Raw genomic sequence first — 23856 nt, forward strand, 5'->3', positions numbered from 1 at the left:
AGATAAGAAGCTTCATAACAAAGACACAGAACTCTTTAACACTCCCGCCTCTAAATTCTTTAGAAAAGATTGCTCTAAATCTAAACTAATTTAAACTTCTCCAGTATAAATGGGTGATGAGAACACACATCACTCCAGAGTTACGACACCGCATGTACCCCAATACATGCTTGTGTTAAATGTGGTAAACATAAAGGTACAGTAGGTAAAACTCTGTCTTTTCCGGTGTTTCCCAGCAAATTGTACTCTGAACAATAGCAAAAAAAAAAGATGGTGATACTTTTGTGCTTGAAGCTAAATATGAAATTGCAGTGTCTTGGAAATCTGTTCACAGACCGAGCAAACAGCTTTTTAACTTATTCTGCAATACAATCACTTTCCAATCAAAGAACACGTAGCGCTTTTCACCATAACTGGTAACTATAGTCATTTATTATTAAAAAAAAACAGGTTGACAGTCAATATAGTTTATTTACAGTATATATCATGCTATGAAATAAAGGCAAATGTAAAATTATATAACAACATTGTGGAAGGTTGTAACAAATTAAGGCTTAAACCGATGTCGACATCATCATTGATAAAACAATGGGAAAATGAGTATTTAAAAAAATGTGAGGCTTCAGTTGCACATTATGGCTGAAAACCAAAAAGAGGGACCTCATTATTTAAGTTGCTGTGAAAGTAATACCTGTCTGTAACATTTCAGTCTTTGCACTGCATTTTATTTGCTCACTCAAAGTGGACCATGAAAAAGCACTGCTCTGATTCATTTTTATATTAACACAATAATAATCAATATTGGGACTAGTCTGACATGAATAAATCATCTTATTTTAGGGTTTTTTGACTTTTATAAAAAACATTTTCAATTTACTCCAAGCAGAAGCTCTCGCATTAATCTCATCAAATTCAAGTTTCAAGTTTGTGTAATTCTTTTGAACCTTTATACAATGTTTTTGTGTTTCAGGAGACCTTCAGCCCCGATTCAATTTGAACAAAAGAAACTGGGTATAAGAGCTTCTTTTTTTATAACATTGCAAAACAAATGTAAAATAAAATATATCTATTCTTCTAATTGTCAGATGCATGTCATGGTTGCATTGGCGCTGCGATCAAAAATAATGTAATGAAATGTTATGGCCGTGTGATTGGTGAAACATTGCAAACACTGACTGAACAAGTGGCAAGATATACATGAATAAGGATTATATAAGAATTCTCCTTTATGCTCACTTGGCCACTCGGCTAACGGAAGACTCTTTTTGATGCAAATACATTTTTCTTTGCAAATACTTGGGGAAAGAAAGTAATGGAACATATAGAAAAAGACAATATTTTAAAGTAATCTTGTTAACACACAAAAAGCATAAAAACATTTTCCACGTACTGTAGCTGCCTGGAGCAATACTCTTTTTTTTCCCACCTGTGTTGTCACATAGAAAAAGACATTTTTAGGCCTGTCATTTCCTGGCCTGAAAGTGCTGAGAAGTCATCTTTGGATGTCCCCGATAATACTATCTGGTCAGCAAGAAAGGAAAGGAGGATACACTCATTAAAAGAGCACCTCTTCACAAGAAACTTGTACAATCTGGCACATCTTTGGAAGCCGTTAATCGGTTCTAAGTCCGTGAGAGGAGCGCAGATATCACGGTGAACGTCTCTGATGGGAGGGCGAGAGACGGCGCGAGGAGCTCAGATGAGGGAGATGCGTATAGGGATGGCTGGAGACTCTGTCCTGTGCTGGGGGGAGTGATGGGACACCACGTGTTCCATCATTGTGTGTTTGGACATGTGTTTTATGAGGTACGTCTCCTGGAAGAACAAAAAACACAAAGACAAACACGTTGTTGACATCGCCGATGCAGTCTGCTCAAGATTTGAAAATGTCACCTTGGATTTTTTTTCTGAACTCACCGACGTGTAGGCCCGGCCGCACATGCTGCAGCAGTAGGCCTTGGCGTTTTTGATGGCGTGTGCGGACAGGTGGATCTGCAGCGAGGCAGAGTCCGAATAGGCACGGTAACAGTTGGAACATTTGAAGGGCTTGTCTTTGTTGTGCTGCCTCTGGTGGGACTTCAGCAAGGGAGAAAACAAAGTCAAACTCATTCAACCTCAGCAGGCGTCAGTTTAAAATGTGGGGGAGGGAGCCGGTTCAACAAGTGAGCAGACGAAGGTCACTTTGCAGTGTTTACCTGGAGATTAGACAGCTGGGTAAAAGCCTTTTCACATCCTGGGTGGAGGCATTTGTACGGCCGATCCCCTGTGTGGATTCTGAAAAGGGTGAGATGGTGCGAATATCGGGTTGAACTAGACCTACAAGCTACGACAGTCTCTTATCTGTGTAGCAACAAAAGACGGCAGAGCGGAGAGAAAACAAGGTTCATTGTGACAATGACTAGGGCCCATCTACAGCTGTGCTACACTGCGTACTGGTCCCCGACTGACTAGATTAGACAGAACCACTTGTAACAACAGCTCCTCCTTCAAGTTGTTACGCTACCTTAAACGTTCAGCTCAACAAAATTACAAAACAGGTTTGCAATTGTCTTATTACACAAATTAACTTTTTGGTAAAATGGCAGGAACCCGCCTATTGCAGCCAGCAATACAAGGTCTATTTCTTCAGTAGAAGAGTTTCTATCGACGGCGGCTACAGCAGCAATTAGTGACACGGAGGAACTGAAATCAAACCTTGTTCCTCTTGCCTCTTTACTTAACCACCAAACACAGAACAAATCACTTCAAATATCATACACAAAGGACTTATTTTCAGCTCATTAGGAAACGCAACATCGTGGCCGCTGCTAAGAAGCTGCTGAATATCCTTAAAGAAGGATCGGTGCTGCACATCAGATCACACCGGCAACAACCAGACAAAACAAATGTCACGGACAGGCTCCCGACGAGGTCAGACCTGGTGTGTTGCTGCAGATGGGACAGTTGGCGGAAACATTTCTCGCAGTAGGAGCAGCGGTAGGGCTTGATGCCCAGGTGTATGCGCAGGTGCTGGGCCAGGTAGGACGCGTTGGCGAAGGACTTGGTGCAGTGAGGACACTTGTGAGCCTTGGCCTCTGTGTGCGTTTTGGAGTGGATCTGCATGTCCGACTTGGAGAAGAACGTCAGCGGGCAAACTTTACACCTGCATCAAGAACGCGGACAGAGGACACGCGTAAAGGACGCGCAGAGAGACTCGTTAGAAGGGACTCGTTCACTTCACGCTGAGCGGCAGCTTTCTTACATGTATTTACATCTATAGTTCGTAGTTACATTGGAGCTAAATATTGTATTAAAAACAAACCCTCAGCTCATTATAATATACTACATAATGCTACAATATAGTGTGCTGTGGTGAGTACTCAAGCTAATGCGTGTATTTTTATATTAACCTGCATGAACTGACATGGTTTTGGGGCTGTGTGCAGGATAAGCGGTTTGCAGATGGATGAATGGATATATATCACATATATATACTCTGCACTTTATCTGCTTTCTTCCACTTCTGGCTGGATGCTAAACTGCATTTTGTTGTCTCGGTAACTGTAACTGTGCAATGACAATAAAGTTGAATCCAATCTAATCTAGTTACAAGGAGCACCGGTTTGAAATCAAAACATCTGCTTTTGGGTTTTTCTTGCATTTCTATTTGTCCAAGTAAAGAATACTTTTTTTTCCCTCTCAGAAGGTTCTGATTTGAAAACATTGAGCCCCAGTTGATGCTTAGTTACACGTAGAGGATGTGAGGACAAGAGACGTCATGCCGAGTTTGACACCTTCGGTTGGCATGATGTGGTGCCTTTGCTTATTAGATACCGTATTTTCCGGACTTTAAGGCGCACTTAAAAGCGCACTTAAAAGCGCACTTAAAAGCGCACTTAAAAGCGCACTTAAAAGCGCACTTAAAAGCGCACTTAAAAGCCTTTAATTTTCTCAAAAAACGACAGTGCGCCTTATAATTCGGAGCGCCTTATATATGTGGATCAATTGGTCAATCGGTTGATCCATACTGGTTGTACACGGCGCTCAAGGCGCTCTGCCAAACATGCCAAAGCTCGGCCTACGACGGCGAGATGCTGAGCGGGCGAGATGCTGAGCGGGCGCTCAAGCGCGTGACATATGGAGCTTGTTTCCAGAGGTGTCAAGTAACCAAAACTTCGTTACTTGACACCTCTGGAAACAAGCTCCATATGTCACGCGCTTGAGCGCCAATTAACCAATTGATCCATATATATACTTAAGTATACTTAAGTAGACATTTTGGGTATCTATACTTTACTGGAGTATTTATTTTTCAGATTGACTTTTTTCTTCTACTCCTTACATTTTAAAAACAGCCTCGTTTACTTCCGGCTTGTCGCAGTTCAACAACACAAACACAAAACCCTACCCAGATAATGCGGACAGAGTGCACTTGATTGTGGTTGGATGAGAAGTATAAACATTTAGCATCCAGACACCCGATGTAACGTTAAATGAGTATCTTCATGACCGTGGGTTTGTCCTAAATGTTTTATTGAGAGTCCGGCACGACACAGTGACTTGCAAGTAGTGCAGCGTTAAATAAAGTGATGTGTGTCTTAATGCGGCTTTGGAAATGAACACAACGGGATTCTGTATTTGCTCATGAAGACTGAAAATACTGGTTATTTGTTTTGATAACCGACCGCTGCCAGTTCAGTGTTTCCCATCATTATAAACAGGGGTGTGTGTCCGTCCTGTGACTCGTGTCACTGGAAAATGGGTTGTGGTTTTATCTGTTTATGTCAGATACATTTGTTGTTTTGGTGTTGTGTCTCTGAATATCTCCATGTTTCCACCATCCCAACGGCAGGTCACGTGATCTTCAGGCACCTTCTGATCACATTGTAACGGAATGACGTGTTGTGTGAGCGAGGTTACACATTAAGGGTTTGTTCTTAATGGAATTTCTTCCCTTACATTACTTTTATACTTTAAGTAGTTTTGAAACCAGTATTTATACTTTTACTTAAGTAAAGAGCTTGAATTGATACTTCAACTTCTACAGAAGTCTTTTTAAACCCTAGTATCTGTACTTCTACTTGAGTAATGAATGTGAAGACTTTTGACACCTCTGCTTGTTTCAGGGCGCGTCGGAGAAACAAAGCTGTCGTTCTTGCCGAGCATTTGATGAGATTAAAGAGCGAGCGACGGTGCCCTTTTCTTTACAGCAGCTGAACCATCTTCACGGGGAAAATAAGTTATTCTATAAGGAGCCCTTGGCAGGCGGCGTGGCTGGAGAGCGCCGAAGATTTAAGGCGTGGATGGCGAGGGGGGCGGCGGGAGCGGACGCACCACGCAGCATCGATCGGACCCTGAAAGCACCGTCTCCACCTCCCCACATCCCCCCCATCCACCCGCCCCGACGTCAAACGTTTGACTTCAGTATCTTATGCGCCTTATAATCCGGTGCGCCCTATATATGAAAAATGTTTTAAAATAGGTCATTCATTGAAGGTGCCCCTATACGGTATAATACGGTATATTTTCCCCACACTATTTTATTTTGTTCATTAACATTAACATTCAAGGTTGTATGTATGTATTTATATATTCATCAGTGTCTTGTGTTATTTTACCCTACTTAAGGGATAATATCCTATAATCATTAATAGTATTATTTCTTCCTTTTTAAGGAGACTTGTAAGGATCTGAAAACAGTGTTTGTGGGCCACGCGTGCGATCTACGTGTCCTCTCTTGCCTGTAGGTCTTGGCTGGCTTCCCAGTGATGGTGACGCAGGACTGGTCGTTGCCTGAAGCCAGGATCGGGTAGGGCACCACCAAAAGAGACGACCCGTTTTCAGCTTTGATCCTCTTGCGCCCCCGTTCCTCCTTCGGAGGGGGGCCGAGAAGTCCCACGAGACCGCCGTTGTTCTTCCCGAGCTCCATGCCGTGGCCGCAGGCTAAGCCTGAGATGAGGTGTTGGGTGGGGGCTCCGCCCAGCCGGCCGTGGTTGCTCAGGGAAGGTGTGGTGGGGGTGACGATCTCTGAAGTGTTGAGGTTGCCTGTTCGGGAGGCAAGCGCCACACCTGTTGTTTGCAGAAGTAAAGCGAGGAAGTCACGCAAAGTGGAGCAACATGGTCAAAAGATATACAATGGAGGTAGTTAGTGAGGAGATGGTAATATGACTCTCTCTTGTGTACTTAAGCATATTTAGACTACCTCCTACATATGCATAGCACACAAGCGTCATTTCACAACATTCTCTCCAGAGCAAAAGACAAATGAAACCGGAGAAGGTCACAAGGGGTTTTCGCTCCCTTGCTTTTACAACAAAGGGGGGAGTGCCAACCGGACAAACTGCTACCTGAGACGTGGTTCGTCCTTGAGGGATGGTCTATAAGTTGACGTAGATGCCAGTCTTCCCATAATCCTCTGGCTTTCATAGCGGCCTTGTCGTCCAGATTCAAGTTTACGTCCCCCAGAATACGACCTGGTAAAGAAATTGCAGGAAGGTTCTCATTAAAGAAGCACATACATTGTTCATCCTCCTAAGCCTAAGGCAACATATTACAGCTGGTACGAACACACAGACATTTTATTCACTTTCATACAGTATTATCCAACCACAAGATACTGAGTCAATTGTGGTCATAATTTCCACTTGGATTTATAAATGTTTGCGTAAGAGTGATCATTATTATTGATTATATGATAATACACAATACTCCGGATTGGAGAATTGTGTTGAATCACCAAAATTAAAAGCAGACCCAAAACGGGTAATATAGAAGAAGTAGGCTAAAAGAACATAGTACACTGGTGAATATATAAATATACCTCTCATCCACAACATCTCAAAGGTGTTTTAAATGCATTACATTTATCTGAAAGCTTTATTCTGCAAAAACCACTAAATCTGGGATTTTTAATTTGAATGTAGGTGATAAACTAAAAGGATGATGAGGTCCTTCATGCACTTAGACAACTGTTCTCTCGTGCACTAAATCATTTATTTAAAAGCCCTCTTGGATCAGCTGTCAACACATTGTCACACAAAGTCGATTATTTAAGAGATACGTGGTTCTTACATTGACCTTAATGCATTCATAATAATAATAAAAAAGACGCCTATGAACATTCATTCTACTGATAACACTTACATATTTGTAGTGGGTTTCGAAAGCAGAACCTTTAGCTATAGTGGAGTATTTTAACAATGTTGCATTCGTACCTTTACTTAAGCAAAGGATCTGATTCCTCCACCCCTGGTGGAGGGTGAGGACGGGGAGACAGGTGACGAGTACCTGTGACCGAGCTGGAGGCGGGGCGGGCGTGGAGGGCGATGTCGGGCGGAGACGGACTGTGGCTGTGCAGAACCTGCATCTGATGCGTTTTGGACATGGCGTGCTGGCCGCCGTCCGCCTGGATCGGGGGAGCCAGCAGGGGCTGTTGGGAGGGCGCGGAGGCGGCGGGCAGGTGCTGCGGTCGGATCTTCTCTGCCATCAGCTGCTCCTTGATTTTATTGATCAAGACTAGGTTATCCAGCTGACAGCCAGGAACCAGCATTTGTGACAAGAGAACAGCGATCAGTTCAGTCAGGGTCACTTCACGAGGCGATGGTTCCCCCCAGAGGCCGACACGTGGCATTGCACCCAAACACCGTATCGTAGCAGTGGATCCCAAACTTGTTTGTCTTAAGCCCAAATAAAAGGAAGTAATGTTTGCTACCAACTTTAAGGACTCTTGTTTGGCTACTATACTTTATACTTTATACAATTTTCTGTGTAAGATAGTTTAAATGTATTTAATCATCTGGAGACCCCTCAAATGAACCTTTGAGGAGACCTGCACCCCGGTTTGGGAACAACTGCTTTGTTGTTTGACATTTTGACAAATATGCTTATATAGTGTTTTATGGACATTTCGATGAGACAGTCCGGCTTTCCGACAGTAGAAATCTTAAAAGATCTGCAATATTTTCATGTATCTCTCTGCTAAATAATAGTATATCCTAAAATGTCCAGCTATTTCTTTCAATGGACAACTATTAAACGTTAGAAAACAACAACAATTTCCGGAAGGTGAGTCCTCAGAGTCGTCCGTAGAGACTATAGAGGCTTAAAGAGAGGACAGCACAATCGAGATCTGGGAGAGGCTTATGTAACAAAACATAATCACACACAAGTAACACGCGCCTTAAATTACTGGAGGATAATTGTCTGAAGTAAAGGTATACAACTGCATAGCAGCTCAAATTAAACAATAGAGCTCATCTATGTATCAAGTGCAAAAAAGAAAAAAATATATGTGTCTTAAATAGAAAAGATTTTAAAAGCAGTTTATACCAATCTGAATACCTCTAGACCCAGAGCTTTTCATTCTAGGCTATCCACCTGTTCATAACATTAGAGGGAGAACATTATTTCTTAGAAATAGGAAGAGTTATTGGTCTATCACGGAAAAAAGGCCGGTGGGCAAAGGGATTTTTGAATTATCTACGACTCCCTTGGAAGAAAGCTCATATACTATCAGGGTTGATGAATAACTCCTTCACAACAGCCCCGGTCCGCCCCATCTTTTTCCCATATAGCATATTACATAGAGGACAGACGTCTTACTATTACTGAACAAGTCACAAATCCACAACATGTTTTATCTTTAATCTTTATATTAAGATGGACACAAAGTGTAAAAGCGTTTTGTTGTGGTCCCTATACCTTTATCTCTGCTATTAACATCAATGGAGCAACAGCAAACATTTAGACAGAACATGTTCAGGACACAACGATCTTTGGTGCTACAGGGAAACGTGCGCTCCGATGGGGGAGTCACTCACCTGGCCCGGCATGGCAGGAGGCGGAGGCCAAAAATAGGGATTGTTGAAGCGCGATTCAGCCATCCTGAAATAAATAGATCATAAACAAGATCAGGGCAGATTCTCTGTCTCTCTGGGTAACAAACGGATGATTGACATTTTTGCACTTCTTAAACGCAGCGTTTGAGTGGTGACTCGAGTGGATGAGTGTCTTTTCGCTGAATAAACGCTGAATTTAAAGAATTCAGCATTTATTTACGTACAAAAAAGGAAGATGTTGAACTGTGACTCCTCCTGCCACCCCCTTCATCTTCTTTATTCTGGGATGGGAACCTCTGTTGTAAGATATTCCTAAACATCTTCTGTTCAGTGCACCGGAGCAGCGATTAAAACTTGTGACGTGAGCTGCCCCCCCCCCCCCCCCCTTCCTACAAACAGCAGCTGACTGTTTAACCGTGACAATTTGAGACAACTTATCCCAATCGTGTGATTGTGTGTTTTCTAAGAAGTTCTGTATTAGCTCTGGTCTTTTATGCTCCATCGGATCAGGATCTTTTTCTGTTGTCGAAAAAGGCCGTTTTTAAGTGAGTGATGCAGCTTTTTCTTGGAATTCCCAACCACACGACTTTGAGATGGTTACGCTGCCTCAGAGAAAGACTCCCACGTGGTCGCTGCTGCTTATCAGGGACCTCTCCCAAAACGGTTATCAGAGAAAACAGAAACTTTGAAAAGGACGTATCTCAGATCGTGATCACTCACTGTCTGTCTCCACCTCAACCCGGGAGGGGGGGGGGGGGGGGGGCGACAGTTTAAGAGCCTGATGGGAAACAGACCCGAAAGACGTAGCTGAGAGCTGCAGAACATGGAATAACTCAAATGAAGAAGCTGCACAGAAACCCCACTGATTTGTAAGTGACATGGGAATCTCTCTTTGCTCTTTTTTTTAATGGCAAATTAAGAGCATGAAATATTCTATTTCAAATTCTATCGGGTGTGTCAGGCCGGATGGACGTAAACCTCATTTTCTTTGACAGCGGGAGAGAGAGGTGCTTGCTGCTGGAGTTGTGATCTAAAGGCTTTCCTTTCCGTAGCTCGTGTGAAGTTTCTCTTTTAGAAGCCTTTGCATTGCGTGCTTTGGCACATTGGGCCATTCCTAAGTCTGCTTGGCTTAGCAGAGGCACAACACAGTCCATCTCTGGGAGCCAAGAGAAACAAAAACGATACGTTCGGGGGTACGAGCGTACAGCAAACCCCACAAAATATTTCTGTAATGATGCCGGTGGGGATCAGTTTCACTTCCTGGAGGCTTTCTGCCTCCAGAAAGGAGGCTCAGGAGTTTGACGGCTGCTGGGCTTCTCTTTCTAAAAAAGACATCAACCACAAACAGGTCCAGACTGAATTTAGTGCTACTTCCACCAGAAGATTTGAGATGTTTGCATGAATGCATTTGAGTATCGATGGGGCTTAACTATTTATGCCTTCATGTAACCGGGTTTGATGTTTTTCGAGCAGGTGGGAAAAAGATGGGGAAACTTTCTTGCTTTCGTGCTTTAGAGAGGACCGAAATATAATGTGAAATGAATTAATACATCCAAGAAGGGCAGCGAATATTAAATATATCTAATGTTGATCGATCTGCAGAGTAGTTTTGTTTTGGTAAAGAAGTGAAAGATGGGTAAGATAATTCTCACGGTCACAAGGTGAGGTACTCAAATGTTTTTGTTTTGTTTGACCAGTCCAAAACCAAACAGTGTTTAGTTTATTGTACAAGTGTACACAGAAAAACATCACATTTTCACATTCAAGAAGCTGGAACAGTGATTGCTGCTGAATTCCCGCTCTTAACAGTTAAAGATGGTTTTCTATGGATTGGCTTCTACTGCATATTGAACAACTACATCAACATGTTGGTCCCTTCGTTTTTTTATAATCGAAAAAGTAATTCATATGTTGCACTGTGAAATATAAGCACTTTCTGAGAAGTCATCCTTTCTAAAAAAAAAAATGGTTTGCAATATGTAACCGATGTTTGGTAATTCGTGGTTTTAAAGATAAATTAAGCCATTCAGGAAAACTGCTGACAGGTTGTAAAAGCCTTCTCAGGACCAAAGTCCATCCACTTAGTGGACTAATTGTGACCCGACGGCTTCAAAGCCTTAATGAATGACTTCTTGACATGAGACATGATGGCCTTTTATTAAGTGTAAAATCCATGACCATGTATTAATGGACGATAAGCTGCATTAATACCACACTGTAGATACATATTAGAGAGAGACAACTCAAAATATCCTATTAATGGTGTGTAACTAATTTATAAAGCATGGGTCAATCACTTGTTGATATTAAAACCACTTGTTAAAATGCATAAACCCCTAAAGCTTCATGCTGGTCATTCAATAATAAATTAGCATCCTTTCATGAATAGAGGAACCTATATATGTGCTCTTCAGATGTTCAGGTGTTACAGCCAGAAAACTGAAATCCAGCTGCAGAGCCACAAAACACGAGAACGGATCATCAGCCTGCTGTTCGATCCCCTCCAGAGGGAAATACAAGTCCATCCCCCAAAAAACTCCACTTAGGGTTAACTTTTTGGTCCTTTTTATTTTTTGGAGGTTTTTTTTTTATTCATGTAGAATTACTCCTCTGATGAAAAGCAAGCGGAACGTACAACGTTTAAAAGGATAAAAGGCGCAGCAGCTGCAAAGCGAAGCAGCATCTCCTCCGGAGAGAAGCGCCTCTCCCCCATTCTCACACAGTTTATTAAAAAATGTCTGACAAAAGGAAAACAAAAATGGCAGCCCTGTCTTATTTTTATAAAGCACAGGACGCCATATTCTGCAGATCCGAATATTATAAGGGGGGCAGGAGGAGGAGGAGGAGGAAGAGGAGGGGGGGTAATTCTCCCGACGCGATGTGGCCTATTTGCATTAAGCGTCCGAATGATTGTTTGCTTTGATTCGGGTTTGAATAACCCGGCTGGAGGAAGAAGAAAAAAAAAAAAAAAGAAAGAAGCCCTCACACTTCCTACAACAATCATCATGCCCCTCGCTGGATTCTCTGCAGCTGCTGATCCGTAAGAAGCAGAAGAGAAAACGTGGATGTAAATAGTGGCGCGTAGTGAAAGCCTTCTTCTCCCCCCCACGACAGAAGAAAAGAAATCAGCCTCTATCGTCTCCGCGATGCAAAGGCTCCTTTCCCCCTTTTTTTTTTTTTTTTTTTTTTCAAATGCAACTTTTGCATGACTTAAAACGCAAAACGGTGCCGAGGCGACGCGAGCAACAGAGCTCGCGGGAAGAGGAGCGGAGAATAGACGCGGATCGTTCGCACCGGAGCGGCCAACGTACCTGAGAGCAGCGAGGGAAGCGATATTTTATAAAGGATTAGACGCTTCTTTCTGCTCGCCGTCGGTCGGACTTCAAACCTTCCGGGTCGCCTGCTGTTCACTTCTGGGTGCTGCAGGCGTCTCAGCACAAGGAGCTGGAGCGCATTTTGCAGCCTATTTTGGACTCTTTTTACTGATTTCGCAGATGGATGCATATGAAACCCCTTGGTGCGCGTGAAGGTCGTCGTTAAAGTGGTCATCGTGCACGGCGGCGGCGGTTGTTGGTGTTAAAGATGGAATTGCACGTGCGAGGCAGACTTTCTCCAATGTGCATTCTCACTAACGACAGTCTTAATAAAGCTGTGCACTAAAGACAGAGCTGCAGTGATTTGAGTCCAGAATGTGAATCATGTGAGACCTTTGTCTCTCTGTCTGTGTGTCTGTCTGTCCCAGGCCTTGCATGTCATGTACAGTAAAATGTAAACGTGTAATCCGCTCAGCAGCAGCATGACAGGCTGCTAATATGCTCTGTGCTTAGCTCAGCAGGAGATGGCACTGCTGCCACAGACCAGAATCTGTCAGCTGCTGGTGATCATATGATCATGTTGGTTGAGCAAACACCTTTCACGTGAAATGAGACATCAGCGAGTGCACAGCGCTCAGGTGGAACAACCCGTCAAAAACGAATTATTACACCAGGAACTTTCACATTTCAAGACAGAAGCTGAGGTTTCAGTGGCTCGAATTTTATTGTAGATGTAATTTAGCATAAGTAAGGATTTTCAAATGATTATAAATCATTTATCAAAGGTTAACATGTTTATTGGAGATGCACGTTGACATCACGTGAACTCTTCAAAATGGTAAGAATTTGAATTATCGAAAACATATTCAATAGAAACCAAAAGTGTTCTTTTTTTGTTCTCATTTCCTTTAATTGGGGGAACGTAAGCATAAAACAAACCACGTTAGGACATTTTATGACTGTTATAACCGGCACACGTGGCTTCTTTCTTGCCTGCACCCTCTTTACACGGGGCGGTGAACATACAAAGTCACACATACACGCATTCAAATCTGTGTTTATTCATTCATAGTAGATGCAAACCCCACTGGACTCCGTCTCCTATCTCTGACTGAGGATTAAAAAAAAGGACAAAAGTAAGCCTCGCTTCATTTTTAATGACAGTTCACAAAACATTTTTATGTACGGATGAAAACTAAAATTTGTTTCCTGTTTTGATCACTAAAAAAGAGAAAGATCATTTTTTTCTATGAGCTAAATCTGATTACTTTGCAAAACCCGTGTTTCCTGCTGCACATCTTTTTTATCAAACATGACCATAAAATGTGCTTTGCAAACCGTTTTGTATCAAGATAAAGCAAGATAAGGCACATGTATTTGCATCCCCCATTTCAACAAGGCAATTCCAACATAAAACCATTAAAAACATCAGTGGGACAAAAATGACATCTGAAATCAATTCAGTAAAAACAGACATTAAAACAACAGACAAGAATAAACAGTTGCAGTGCAGTTAATTAAATAAACAGTAAAAAAGCATCCGCCGCATTGATGAATCTGGTTCAATTAAAGGCAGCAGCAAACAGAGACGTCTTCATACGTCTTTAATGTGAAGCTGCTGAGAGTCTCAGCTGACCTCCACTTTTCTGGTCTGAGTTTGTTCCAGATGTGTGAAGCAGAAAAACAGAACGCTGCTCCTACGTGTTCGGTTCTGATTCTGGGAACAGGAAGGAGACTCGTCCTGAGGGGCTCGCGATGCATCGTGAGGCCCTAAACCATTCAGTGCTTCACAGACCATACAGCAGGATTTTAAAGTCACGTCTTTGTTGGACAGGAAGCCAGTGCAAAGACCTCAGAACTGGAGTCATGTGATTGCACGTTGTTGGTCTTACTGAGGACTGGAGCTGTTTAGACTCCTCTTGTCTCTTGTCCTTGGCAGTGGGAGCAGCCGGGTGACGCAGGAAATAAAATGGTTTAGATGTAAACAAACTCAACCCTGACTTGTTCAGGCAAACTCTATCTGCCTTTAAAAAGATATCTGCGATCCCAGAATAGAAATTGTTAAAAGAAAATGTAGTGAATGGTCGGTACATACAGCTGACAGCCGTTAGTTCAGTGCAAACAGCCTGCTGGGAACACTATGATCCTCTTTTTCTATTGTGATGAGCGTCCCAAGCCCACATCAGCGTTGCCCTGGAACCTACAAGAAACACCTGCTCACCACTCATCACGAGCTGAGTGGCCACACCTGCAGCTCGTCAGCTCCGCTGCATTTAAGCTGCAGGTTCAGAAGGAACAAGAGGCCCCCTGGAGAAGACGTAAGGCTAAACCCTCTTGTGTGCGCTTGTCTCTCTAGGAAGCAGCGAGTGACCCGGCAGAACCCCTGGAGCACTGCACCGACTCCCCCACAAGCGGATTCACCACGAGCACCAGGGTCCGCAGAACCTCGCAAGCTGGACCTCTCCTAATTAAACGGTTGTAAATAAACCTTGCCCTCCGGGGACTTCACTTGAAACTGTTGTGTAGTCTGTTCCTTCCACCCCGCCACACTGGTGGAGGATGCAGGCATACTGAGTGGGAGGAACATCCGGAGGAAAACCTTTTTTTTTTTTTTTACAAAACTAAATCTTTCGTTTTTTCGCTCAGCCCCCTAGGCAGCCACTCCTTTCCCGGCGACATGGATGAAGTCATTGCACGCCTAACGGAGATCAGCATGCGCCAGCAACAGATAACTGAACATCTGGCGACGCGACAAGGGCAAACTGAACAAGAGTTAAATGAACTGCGCACGGCTGCTGCACGACATGTCCCACTACCTGATCCCAGAATGAAGGTGACCCAGCTGTTGCCGAAGTTGACAGCTGATGACGATGTGGAATCCTTTCTCCAAATGTTCGAGAATACCGCAACCCAGGAGGGCTGGGACCCTGGTGACTGGGCACGCTTGGTCGCACCCCTCCTCACGGGGGAAGCCCAGCGGGCATACTTCATGCTGCCAACTGAACGGGTAGACGACTACAAGGAGCTAAAAAGGGAAATCCTGGCTCGGCTGGGCCTCTCACCAGTCTGCGCTGCACAGTATTTCCATGACTGGGAGTATAGGCCCCGCCTCCCTGCCCGGGCCCAGGCCGCAGAATTATCGCGTCTCGCGCAGCATTGGCTGCTGGAAGGAGATCCCACAGCCGCCCTTGTGACAGAGCGTGTTGTCGTCGATCGGTTCCTCCGTGCCCTCCCGAGATCCCCTCGTCAAGCCGTCGGTATGCGGAACCCTAGCACGATTACTGAGCTTGTCGAAGCTGTGGAACTGGCGGAGGCTGTCCAACACCAGGGTGCTGGAGAACGAGCTCCGCCGTTTCCCCGGAGGGTGATCCAGGAGCGACGCAGGCCAGAGGGCAACCCGCGGTCTGAAGGCAGGCCGGGGCCTCCTTCTCAAAGAGACGAATCAATGCCCACCGCAGACCCCACACCGGCTCCAAGAACCTGGCTAGCGGGCTGTATCCTACATCAGGATTTGCCAAAAGGGGCGCCGAGGGTGGACGTAGAAGTCGATGGCCGCCCGTTCGCAGCTCTTCTGGATACCGGCAGCGCGGTCAGTTTGATCCAGTCTCATATCCTCTCGCCCCGCAGACTAACCAAGGCTACCATCCCGGTCACCTGCGTGCATGGAGACACGCGACATGTTCCAACCAGGAGAGTGACCATCTCCGCTGGCCCTGACTCATGGCCGATGGACGTGGGCCTAGTGAAGGATCTGCCGGTACCAGTCCTTATCGGTAGAGACTGGCCGGGCTTGGATCGCCTGCTGGCCGCGAACGTGCCATTTGCCAGTCCTCGACGGGCCCACCTCCAAAGGCGGCCAGGAAAAAGAACCCGTCATCGTCCCGTCTTGCTGGCCTCCGACAGCGGGAGAGATGGTGAGTCCCCACCCCCTCATTCTAACCTTTACCATGACCTTTTCCAACAGGTGACAGGAGGCGGGTCGTTTGCCAGGGAACAACGGGAAGACGACCGCCTAAAGCACTGCTGGGCTCAGGTGCGCATGGTTGAGGGAAAAGAAACTCAACCGGGGCCCCATCCTCTCCCGCATTTTGTCGTCCAAAACGGCCGGCTCTATTGTGTTGCACAGCGAAGGGGGGAAGAGAAGAAGTTGTTGGTGGTACCCCGAACAAAGACAGAGACGGTCTTAGAGCTGGCACACTCCCATCCCTTGGCGGGCCACCTTGGAGCCAACAACACCATTCAGCGGGTCCGTGACCGATTCCACTGGCCAGGATTGGACGCCGAGGTGAAACGATTCTGCCAGGCCTGCCCCACTTGTCAGAGAACATCTCCACGGACCCCTCCCCCCAGCCCACTGATTCCACTGCCGGTCATTGAGGTACCCTTTGAGCGCATTGGAATGGATCTCGTAGGGCCATTGCCTAAGTCGGCCCGGGGGCATGAACACATCCTCGTCATTGTGGATTACGCCACCCGGTATCCTGAAGCAGTGCCTCTTAGGAAAGCCACGGCCAAGGCCATCGCCAAGGAGCTCTTCCTTCTCTATAGCCGGGTGGGCATCCCCGCCGAAATCCTGACAGACCAGGGAAGCCCTTTCATGTCCCGGCTAATGGCTGACCTGTGCGCCCTCCTTAAAGTGAAACAACTGAGGACCTCTGTCTACCACCCCCAGACAGACGGTCTTGTGGAACGCTTCAACCAGACCCTGAAGCGGATGTTACGGCGGGTCGCAGATGAAGACAAGCGGGACTGGGACCTCATGCTCCCCTACGTGCTCTTCGGAATACGGGAGGTGCCTCAGGCGTCGACAGGCTTCACCCCGTTCGAGCTCTTATTCGGACGCCAGCCCAGAGGCCTCCTGGACGTGGCCAAAGAGGCGTGGGAACATCAGCCGGCCCCCCATCGCTCGGTGGTAGAGCATGTGAAGGAGATGAGGGAAAAGATCGACCGGGTCATGCCGCTAGTCCGGGAACATCTCGTCAAGGCCCAACAGGCGCAGCAACGGTATTACAATCGAGCCGCCCAGCCACGAGAGTTTCAGCCAGGAGACCGGGTCATGGTTCTTGTCCCCAACTCCGCCTGTAAGTTCCTGGCCAGTTGGCAGGGCCCGTACACCGTCATCGAGAAGGTTGGGCCGGTCACGTATCGTGTCCGACAGCCAGGCCGGCGAAGAACAGAGCAGCTCTACCACATTAATTTGTTGAAGAAATGGGTGGGGACAAGGGACCAGCTCGCCGCCCTCGCCACCATCGACTCGCCGGTAGTGGACATGGACGCCCAGCTGTCGGCAGCCCAGAAGTCAGAGCTGCAGCACCTGGTCTCTCAGTTCTCGCATGTGTTCTCCTCCAACCCCGGGCGGACCCAGATCCTCCAACATGAGATCCACACACCACCCGGAGTGGTCGTCAGGCAACGGCCCTACCGAATCCCAGAGGCTCGTCGGAAGGCTATTGAGGAGGAAGTCCAACACATGCTGAAGTTGGAGGTGATTGAACCATCCAAAAGCCCTTGGTCCAGCCCGGTTGTCATGGTACCAAAACCGGATGGCACCCTCCGCTTCTGTAACGACTTCCGGCGCCTAAATGAAGTGTCTGAGTTTGACGGATACCCCATGCCTCGAGTGGATGAGCTCCTTGAACGTCTGGGAAGGGCCCGGTATATCTCCACCCTAGATCTGACCAAAGGGTATTGGCAGGTGCCCCTTTCCGAAACAGCCAAACCCAAGACGGCTTTCACTACCCCCAGTGGACACTGGCAATACCGGACCCTTCCCTTTGGCCTACACGGAGCTCCGGCCACCTTCCAACGGATGATGGACATCTTGTTGAGGCCTCACCAGTCCTATGCCGCAGCGTACCTGGATGATGTAGTTATCCACTCCGAGACTTGGGAAGACCACCTAAATCGGTTGCGGAGGGTGCTACTGGAGCTGCGCAGGGCTGGACTCACCGCCAACCCCCGAAAATGCCATCTGGGCCTGTCTGAGGCGAACTATCTGGGTTTCCAGGTGGGAAGAGGAGTCATCAGACCCCAGGAAAAGAAGGTTGAGGCAGTCCGCGCCGCCCCAAGACCCAGTACAAAGTCCCAGGTACGAGCCTTCTTGGGGTTGGCGGGTTATTATCGATGTTTTATACCTAACTTCTCCTCTTTAGCCTCCCCTCTGACAGACCTAACCAGGAAGGGTCAGCCAGAGAAAATCAACTGGACGCCCGAAGCTGAGGAGGCATTGAGAAAAATAAAGATGGCATTGACGGCAGAGCCGGTCCTAAGAGCGCCAGATTTTGGCTGTCCTTTCCTGCTGCAAACAGATGCGTCCGATACAGGACTGGGAGCCGTCCTGTCCCAGATTCAGGAAGATGAGGAGCATCCTGTCTTGTACCTCAGCCGGAAGCTGACCCCGGCCGAAAAAAACTACGCCGCGGTGGAGAAGGAAGCTCTGGCCATCAAGTGGGCAGTTCTGGAATTACGGTATTACCTCCTAGGCAGGCGATTCACTCTCTTTACAGACCATGCGCCCCTCCAGTGGATGGCCCGCGCCAAGGACACGAACGCCAGGGTGACACGGTGGTTCCTGGCACTCCAGGACTTCCACTTTGAAGTCCGGCACCGTGCCGGAGCAGCAAACTCTAATGCGGACGGCCTTTCTCGGATCTGGTCGGCTTTTGTGGGTCTGTCAGGGGTCACTCCCCACCAACCCCGTACATCACCCCTACTAACATCCTATTATTCCACCAGGCCAGGACAACGCTTAGGGGGGGGGAGTGTGATGAGCGTCCCAAGCCCACATCAGCGTTGCCCTGGAACCTACAAGAAACACCTGCTCACCACTCATCACGAGCTGAGTGGCCACACCTGCAGCTCGTCAGCTCCGCTGCATTTAAGCTGCAGGTTCAGAAGGAACAAGAGGCCCCCTGGAGAAGACGTAAGGCTAAACCCTCTTGTGTGCGCTTGTCTCTCTAGGAAGCAGCGAGTGACCCGGCAGAACCCCTGGAGCACTGCACCGACTCCCCCACAAGCGGATTCACCACGAGCACCAGGGTCCGCAGAACCTCGCAAGCTGGACCTCTCCTAATTAAACGGTTGTAAATAAACCTTGCCCTCCGGGGACTTCACTTGAAACTGTTGTGTAGTCTGTTCCTTCCACCCCGCCACACTATGAAGGCAGTCTCATGAGCAGGTCCTTAGAACGATTCTAATCAAATTACACAAGCTTCCTCAGCGAGTTTAGATGTTACAGACTGAGCATTCTTACTATTGCTCCTGCTTATTGGCTTGATAGTTGAGTTTCAGTTAACTAATAATTCCAATAGGACCTGAGGTTAAAATAAAGGATTTAAAAACACACATGAATCCCCTTGTATACATACTCTAGTCCGATGGAGGTGGGGGTAACACCGCGATGTTTGTACGTCCCCATTGAAAGAGAACACGTCTTTTGTCCAGTTCATCCCCCACGGGTGTCGACACATTTGTTTGAACACGCGCTGACACACACACACACACACACACACTTTGCATCTCTCAATGTTAGTTGTTTGAAGGGTTTCCTTGTCTGCACAAACGGTGCCACACCCTGTGAGACCTGAGAGACTATGTTCCCTCACCTCCGCACAGGCCAGGTGCAGCAGGGAGCACGGGAGGGGGGGGGGGGGGGGGGCAGCGGGGGGGAGGAGGAGGAGGAGCAGGAGGTCATTATCCCAAAGAGGGGCGGAGCAGAAGGGGGAGGTGAAGAGAGAACGGATGAAACATTTGAAGCTCCTGCTGACATGCTGCTCTGACGGCTCCTGAGAGTCCAGGTAAGAACTAATGAATCCCACAGCAGCTTTTGGATGTGGATGCATCGATTTCTGTTACAAAGTTTGAGTTTTCATACTGTCACCGTATGATGCAAGATAATGTGGCACTCACAGGTAGAACCAGTCCGTTCAGTGCCACGGCCAGGACATGTTTACGGTCCGTCTGTGAATGCGTGTGCTCACATTACTGGGGAGTATCATGACATCTGTTTATTCATCGGCTGGTTTTCTTTTGACAATCTTGAGAGCTGAACCCAATCGTAAAGGTTCCCGACTTTTGTAAACAGCCGTCTGGTCCAGTGTTCACAACGAATGTTGACAAGAAAAAATATTGATCTGCTGCCACGGGGCAGAAAGAATCGGTCAGTTCGTCACAAGCCTGACTCGAGCAGTTTGGAAGGTGATAGGAGGCAGACATGAAGAACTTTGTTTTGTTTACAAAAAAAGGCCCTGTTACACGTGTAACCTAACATATATACCAACAAGAGACCAACAGTTAAGTTAAACGAATACAACTTGAGTCACTACACGCTGACGTTGGCTTCCCTGCCACAGTCACATCGGATTATATAGAGCCTTCCATCGAGAGGATCTAATCCATCTCATGATTGCAGGCGATAACCATTCCTCCCCGAGATAGTCAGGAGACAAAAGCTGGAGCTTACTGCACGCACTTAGGGAACAAACACCTTTAGAGAGTTTACAATTCACTACGTGCTTACAATAATGCGTAACAGATCACAATTGACCTACACACATACCTAAACATAAAGGACTACCCCACCCGTACTTGGTCTGACCCCATAACCTCACTGCTGACGTCATCCAGTGTTCAAATGGAGGAAAAGGTTAGGCCCCTCCCCCTGTAGCCACTGGACACATGGTGGGTGTGTGAGTAACGAGTGAAGCGAATGATTAACTGATCGAGTGCAGAACAGATTCAATGAAGATTAATTCACTTAATGCCATGTTTCATTTTAATGGACGTTCATATGATCTGAGTTGTGAAATACAAAACAAGAAACGATAGTAAGTGTCTGCAGTAACACAACTGGAGGGAGCTGTGGCTCAACAAACAATTGATTTGTAAATCTGTCTGATACAGAGACAAATATATTTTCACCCACTTTCAACACACACACACACACACACACACACACACACACACACACACACACACACACACACACACACACACACACACACACACACACACACACACATATATATATATATATGTATATATATGTATATATGTTTCCTTCTTTTTGTTGGTGGGGGTTTATCTGACAGCAGACCTACTTGACATTCCTGAGTTCTTCCAGCCCGAGGCAAAAAGAAAACCAGTTTTTCGGTACTCTTGTGAGTGTGTGTGTTTTGTTACAGCCATGGATGGCGTGTTGGAAGAAGCAGCAGTGTTGTGCGTGTGCAAAGTGGCCTCCAGTCTCCTCTTCCTGCCCTCGCTGGCCGCCTCATACAGTCCCGTCAGCTTCTGCTGCTGCTGCCTGCTGGTCTTCACCGACTTCCTGGTCGCAGGTGAGAATCCGCACGTGACCAGGTGAACTGCTTTCAGAAGCTCCCAACAAAAACCTTTTGAAATATCTCTAAAACAGGATGTTATTTTAGACAATAATACGTTTTTACACATTTTAATTTATACCTTTTCTTTGTTTCTCAAGTGTGAGGATTTGCTATTTTTTTGTCCTAGGTGATTGTGGGCAAAACATCCTCAGATATATTTGAGATACACGCAACTTAAAACCTCTGTGAGCCGCTCCACCAATATCCCCCTGCGCCTGGTCAGGAGTCACTTCTCCAAATCAAATCACTTAGACGTCATCTTTTTCTCCTCCTCACAGCTTTTTTGAGCTTCCTTTGCATCTCTGATTCCTGGCCGACCGAGCTGACTCCAGCGGTCGACGTCGTCTCCCTCCGCTTCCTGATCTTTCTCAGCCACACGTACGGTGCGGTGTTGCTCCTCACCACGCCTCTGATCGCACTGGAGACTCTGACCGCACTGCTGCGGCCTCGCTGGGGCTCCGGCGGACACCTCTGCTGCGTTGGGGCGGAAGCCGCGGAAGGCGAGGACGGCGAAGACGGCACCGACAAAGAAAAGGGGTCGTCCCGTCACGCCGTTGGCTACCTCTGCTGCCTGTCTGTGTGGGTCATCGTCGCCCTCGATGTGAGGTGGCGATGGAAGCGGGAGGAGACCTGGGCCACCGCCTGCTTGCACACGACCAACTCCCTCATCAGGTGCTTGCCCAACCTGTTCAGCCCCACGTCCGGCGCCGTGAATCCCTGCTGGGGCATGGGCTTCCTCTCCCTCCTCCTGCTCCTCCTCACAGCGAGCACCGGTCTGCGCCGTCGACCGGGGGACCCTGCACATACGGCAAGGACCCACGAAGACAAACGGGGGGGCAACAGCGACGGTTGCTGGCGAGGCCTCGCTCCGGCGCTTCCCGGGCCCTCGGAGCCCGTGGAGTCGGAGGCAGCGCGTCGTGTTGACCCTGGGAAAACAGAGAGCAGCTGCGCGGTTCACAGAGCGTATTCCTGGAGCGGCGCGCAGATGTCGGCGCATCACCATGGAGCCTTTGTTCTCGTCTCCCCTGCATGTTTGTGTGCGGAGAGGCGAGGGCAGGAGCACGAACGGACCAAGAAGCGTCCACCTCCGACGCTCGTCGCGGAGGACGTGGACGCACAGAACGGGAGCCAAAGTGGGTGGCGGCAGGGCGGGTTTCCCTGCCAGGGGGTGGATGTATTGATGGGGACCGTGGCTGTGCTCTCCATCTTTGTGCTGCCCCTGAACCTCAGCGTGAACATTCTTCTGATCAGGACTATAGAGACTCTGCTGGTGCTGTGTGTTAAATCTTTTGTTTCACCCGCCGCAAACACAAGCGATGCGTGCAGCCCTCACGATGAGACGCTTGTATAAAAACCAGACCGGTTGAGAGGCAAAAGTCGCAGCTGATTGGAGGCCAAATGCAACAGGATCACAGGATTGATACTGCATTGGTGTAGATGGCACGTCTACCTGTCAACACTAGAGCAAATGAGCCTTTTTGAGCAGCTATTCACATGCGGGGAATAACATGTGGAAACCGCTGAAAGGTGCAGAGGAGGCACGTTGAGGCGTGCTTGGTAAGACCCCAAATTAGACCGGAAAAGGCGGCTGGTAGACCTTTTTTTTTTTTTTAGCATCAAGACCTGCAGCAATTTGTCACTGAGTGAACGAGTGTGCTCATGCCGCATTACAGAAACCCTACATGAACTAATACAAATAAACACTGAGCTGTTTTAGTTACTAGTTAGTTTATTATGTTAACAGTTACACCAAAGATACATCTCTCCTCTTAACCTTGCGTATCGTTTTATTTTAGTACCAATTTCAGCGCTGAAATGGGTCAAACCATCTTATATTGCGTAAAAATGTGAAATAATCACCCTAAAGCCTCAAATGTATCCCAGGATGTTTTTTAGGAGGCCAAACCTGATGAGAAGTAGTAAATGTTGAGAACCTAATGCTTGAAAACAAAAATAAAGTATTTGCAAGTAGTTACATAAGTTGCAACAATAAAATGTTGCTCACGCTTTGCTACACCAGCCTTTTAGATCTAATATTGCGATACATAATCCACTGCAAAAGTGAAGCTAGTTCTAAGCAGAATTTGGTTTTATCCACGCGATATTTAGGCAGTGGCTTCCTTTCTGGAAGGCAGCCGCACTATATGACAACTCTTTTATTACATGTTCAATTACACGTCATTTAGCTGATGCTTTTTATCTAAAGTGACTTACGATAATTGCATTTCAGAACAAGAACTTGGAAAAAAAGTAAATTTTTATCAAATAAGCCGACCTTCAACTGGCTATAGATGAGAGCCATTACAAGTACAAGTTAAGTGCTCCAATGTGTTTAGTGTTTTTATTTAT

General features: G+C 46.8%; 3 protein-coding genes across 5 annotated transcripts; 2 read left to right on the forward strand and 1 right to left on the reverse strand.

Moving 5' to 3' along the window:
- Positions 1 to 401: 401 nt before the first annotated feature.
- Positions 402 to 13304, reverse strand: znf362a (zinc finger protein 362a). 2 transcript variants are annotated; one of them, XM_040202782.2, is made up of 9 exons: positions 12128 to 13304; positions 8799 to 8862; positions 7267 to 7507; positions 6327 to 6452; positions 5721 to 6048; positions 2918 to 3142; positions 2196 to 2274; positions 1918 to 2076; positions 402 to 1815 (listed from the first exon to the last, which is right to left on the reverse strand). In XM_040202782.2, exons 2-9 carry the CDS (start codon positions 8859 to 8861, stop codon positions 1696 to 1698), a joined length of 1341 nt encoding a protein of 446 aa, XP_040058716.1. In that variant the 5' UTR covers position 8862; positions 12128 to 13304; the 3' UTR covers positions 402 to 1695. The 2 variants fall into 2 exon arrangements, with proteins under 2 accessions (XP_040058716.1, XP_040058717.1); XM_040202783.2 differs by having other exon boundaries at positions 7267 to 7474; positions 12128 to 12519.
- Positions 9580 to 23480, forward strand: LOC120834669 (uncharacterized). 2 transcript variants are annotated; one of them, XM_078091857.1, is made up of 3 exons: positions 9580 to 9685; positions 21313 to 21462; positions 21786 to 23480. In XM_078091857.1, exons 2-3 carry the CDS (start codon positions 21315 to 21317, stop codon positions 22856 to 22858), a joined length of 1221 nt encoding a protein of 406 aa, XP_077947983.1. In that variant the 5' UTR covers positions 9580 to 9685; positions 21313 to 21314; the 3' UTR covers positions 22859 to 23480. The 2 variants fall into 2 exon arrangements, with proteins under 2 accessions (XP_077947983.1, XP_040058719.2); XM_040202785.2 differs by lacking the exon at positions 9580 to 9685 and adding an exon at positions 19800 to 19926.
- On the forward strand, positions 14487 to 19249 carry LOC144388911 (uncharacterized). Its single transcript, XM_078091850.1, has 2 exons — positions 14487 to 14605; positions 14777 to 19249. Exon 2 carries the CDS (start codon positions 14808 to 14810, stop codon positions 19200 to 19202), a length of 4395 nt encoding a protein of 1464 aa, XP_077947976.1. The 5' UTR covers positions 14487 to 14605; positions 14777 to 14807; the 3' UTR covers positions 19203 to 19249.
- Positions 23481 to 23856: the final 376 nt, after the last annotated feature.

The sequence above is a fragment of the Gasterosteus aculeatus genome, chromosome 17 (genome assembly GCF_964276395.1).
Source record: "Gasterosteus aculeatus chromosome 17, fGasAcu3.hap1.1, whole genome shotgun sequence".
Taxonomy (NCBI): Eukaryota; Metazoa; Chordata; class Actinopteri; order Perciformes; family Gasterosteidae; genus Gasterosteus; species Gasterosteus aculeatus.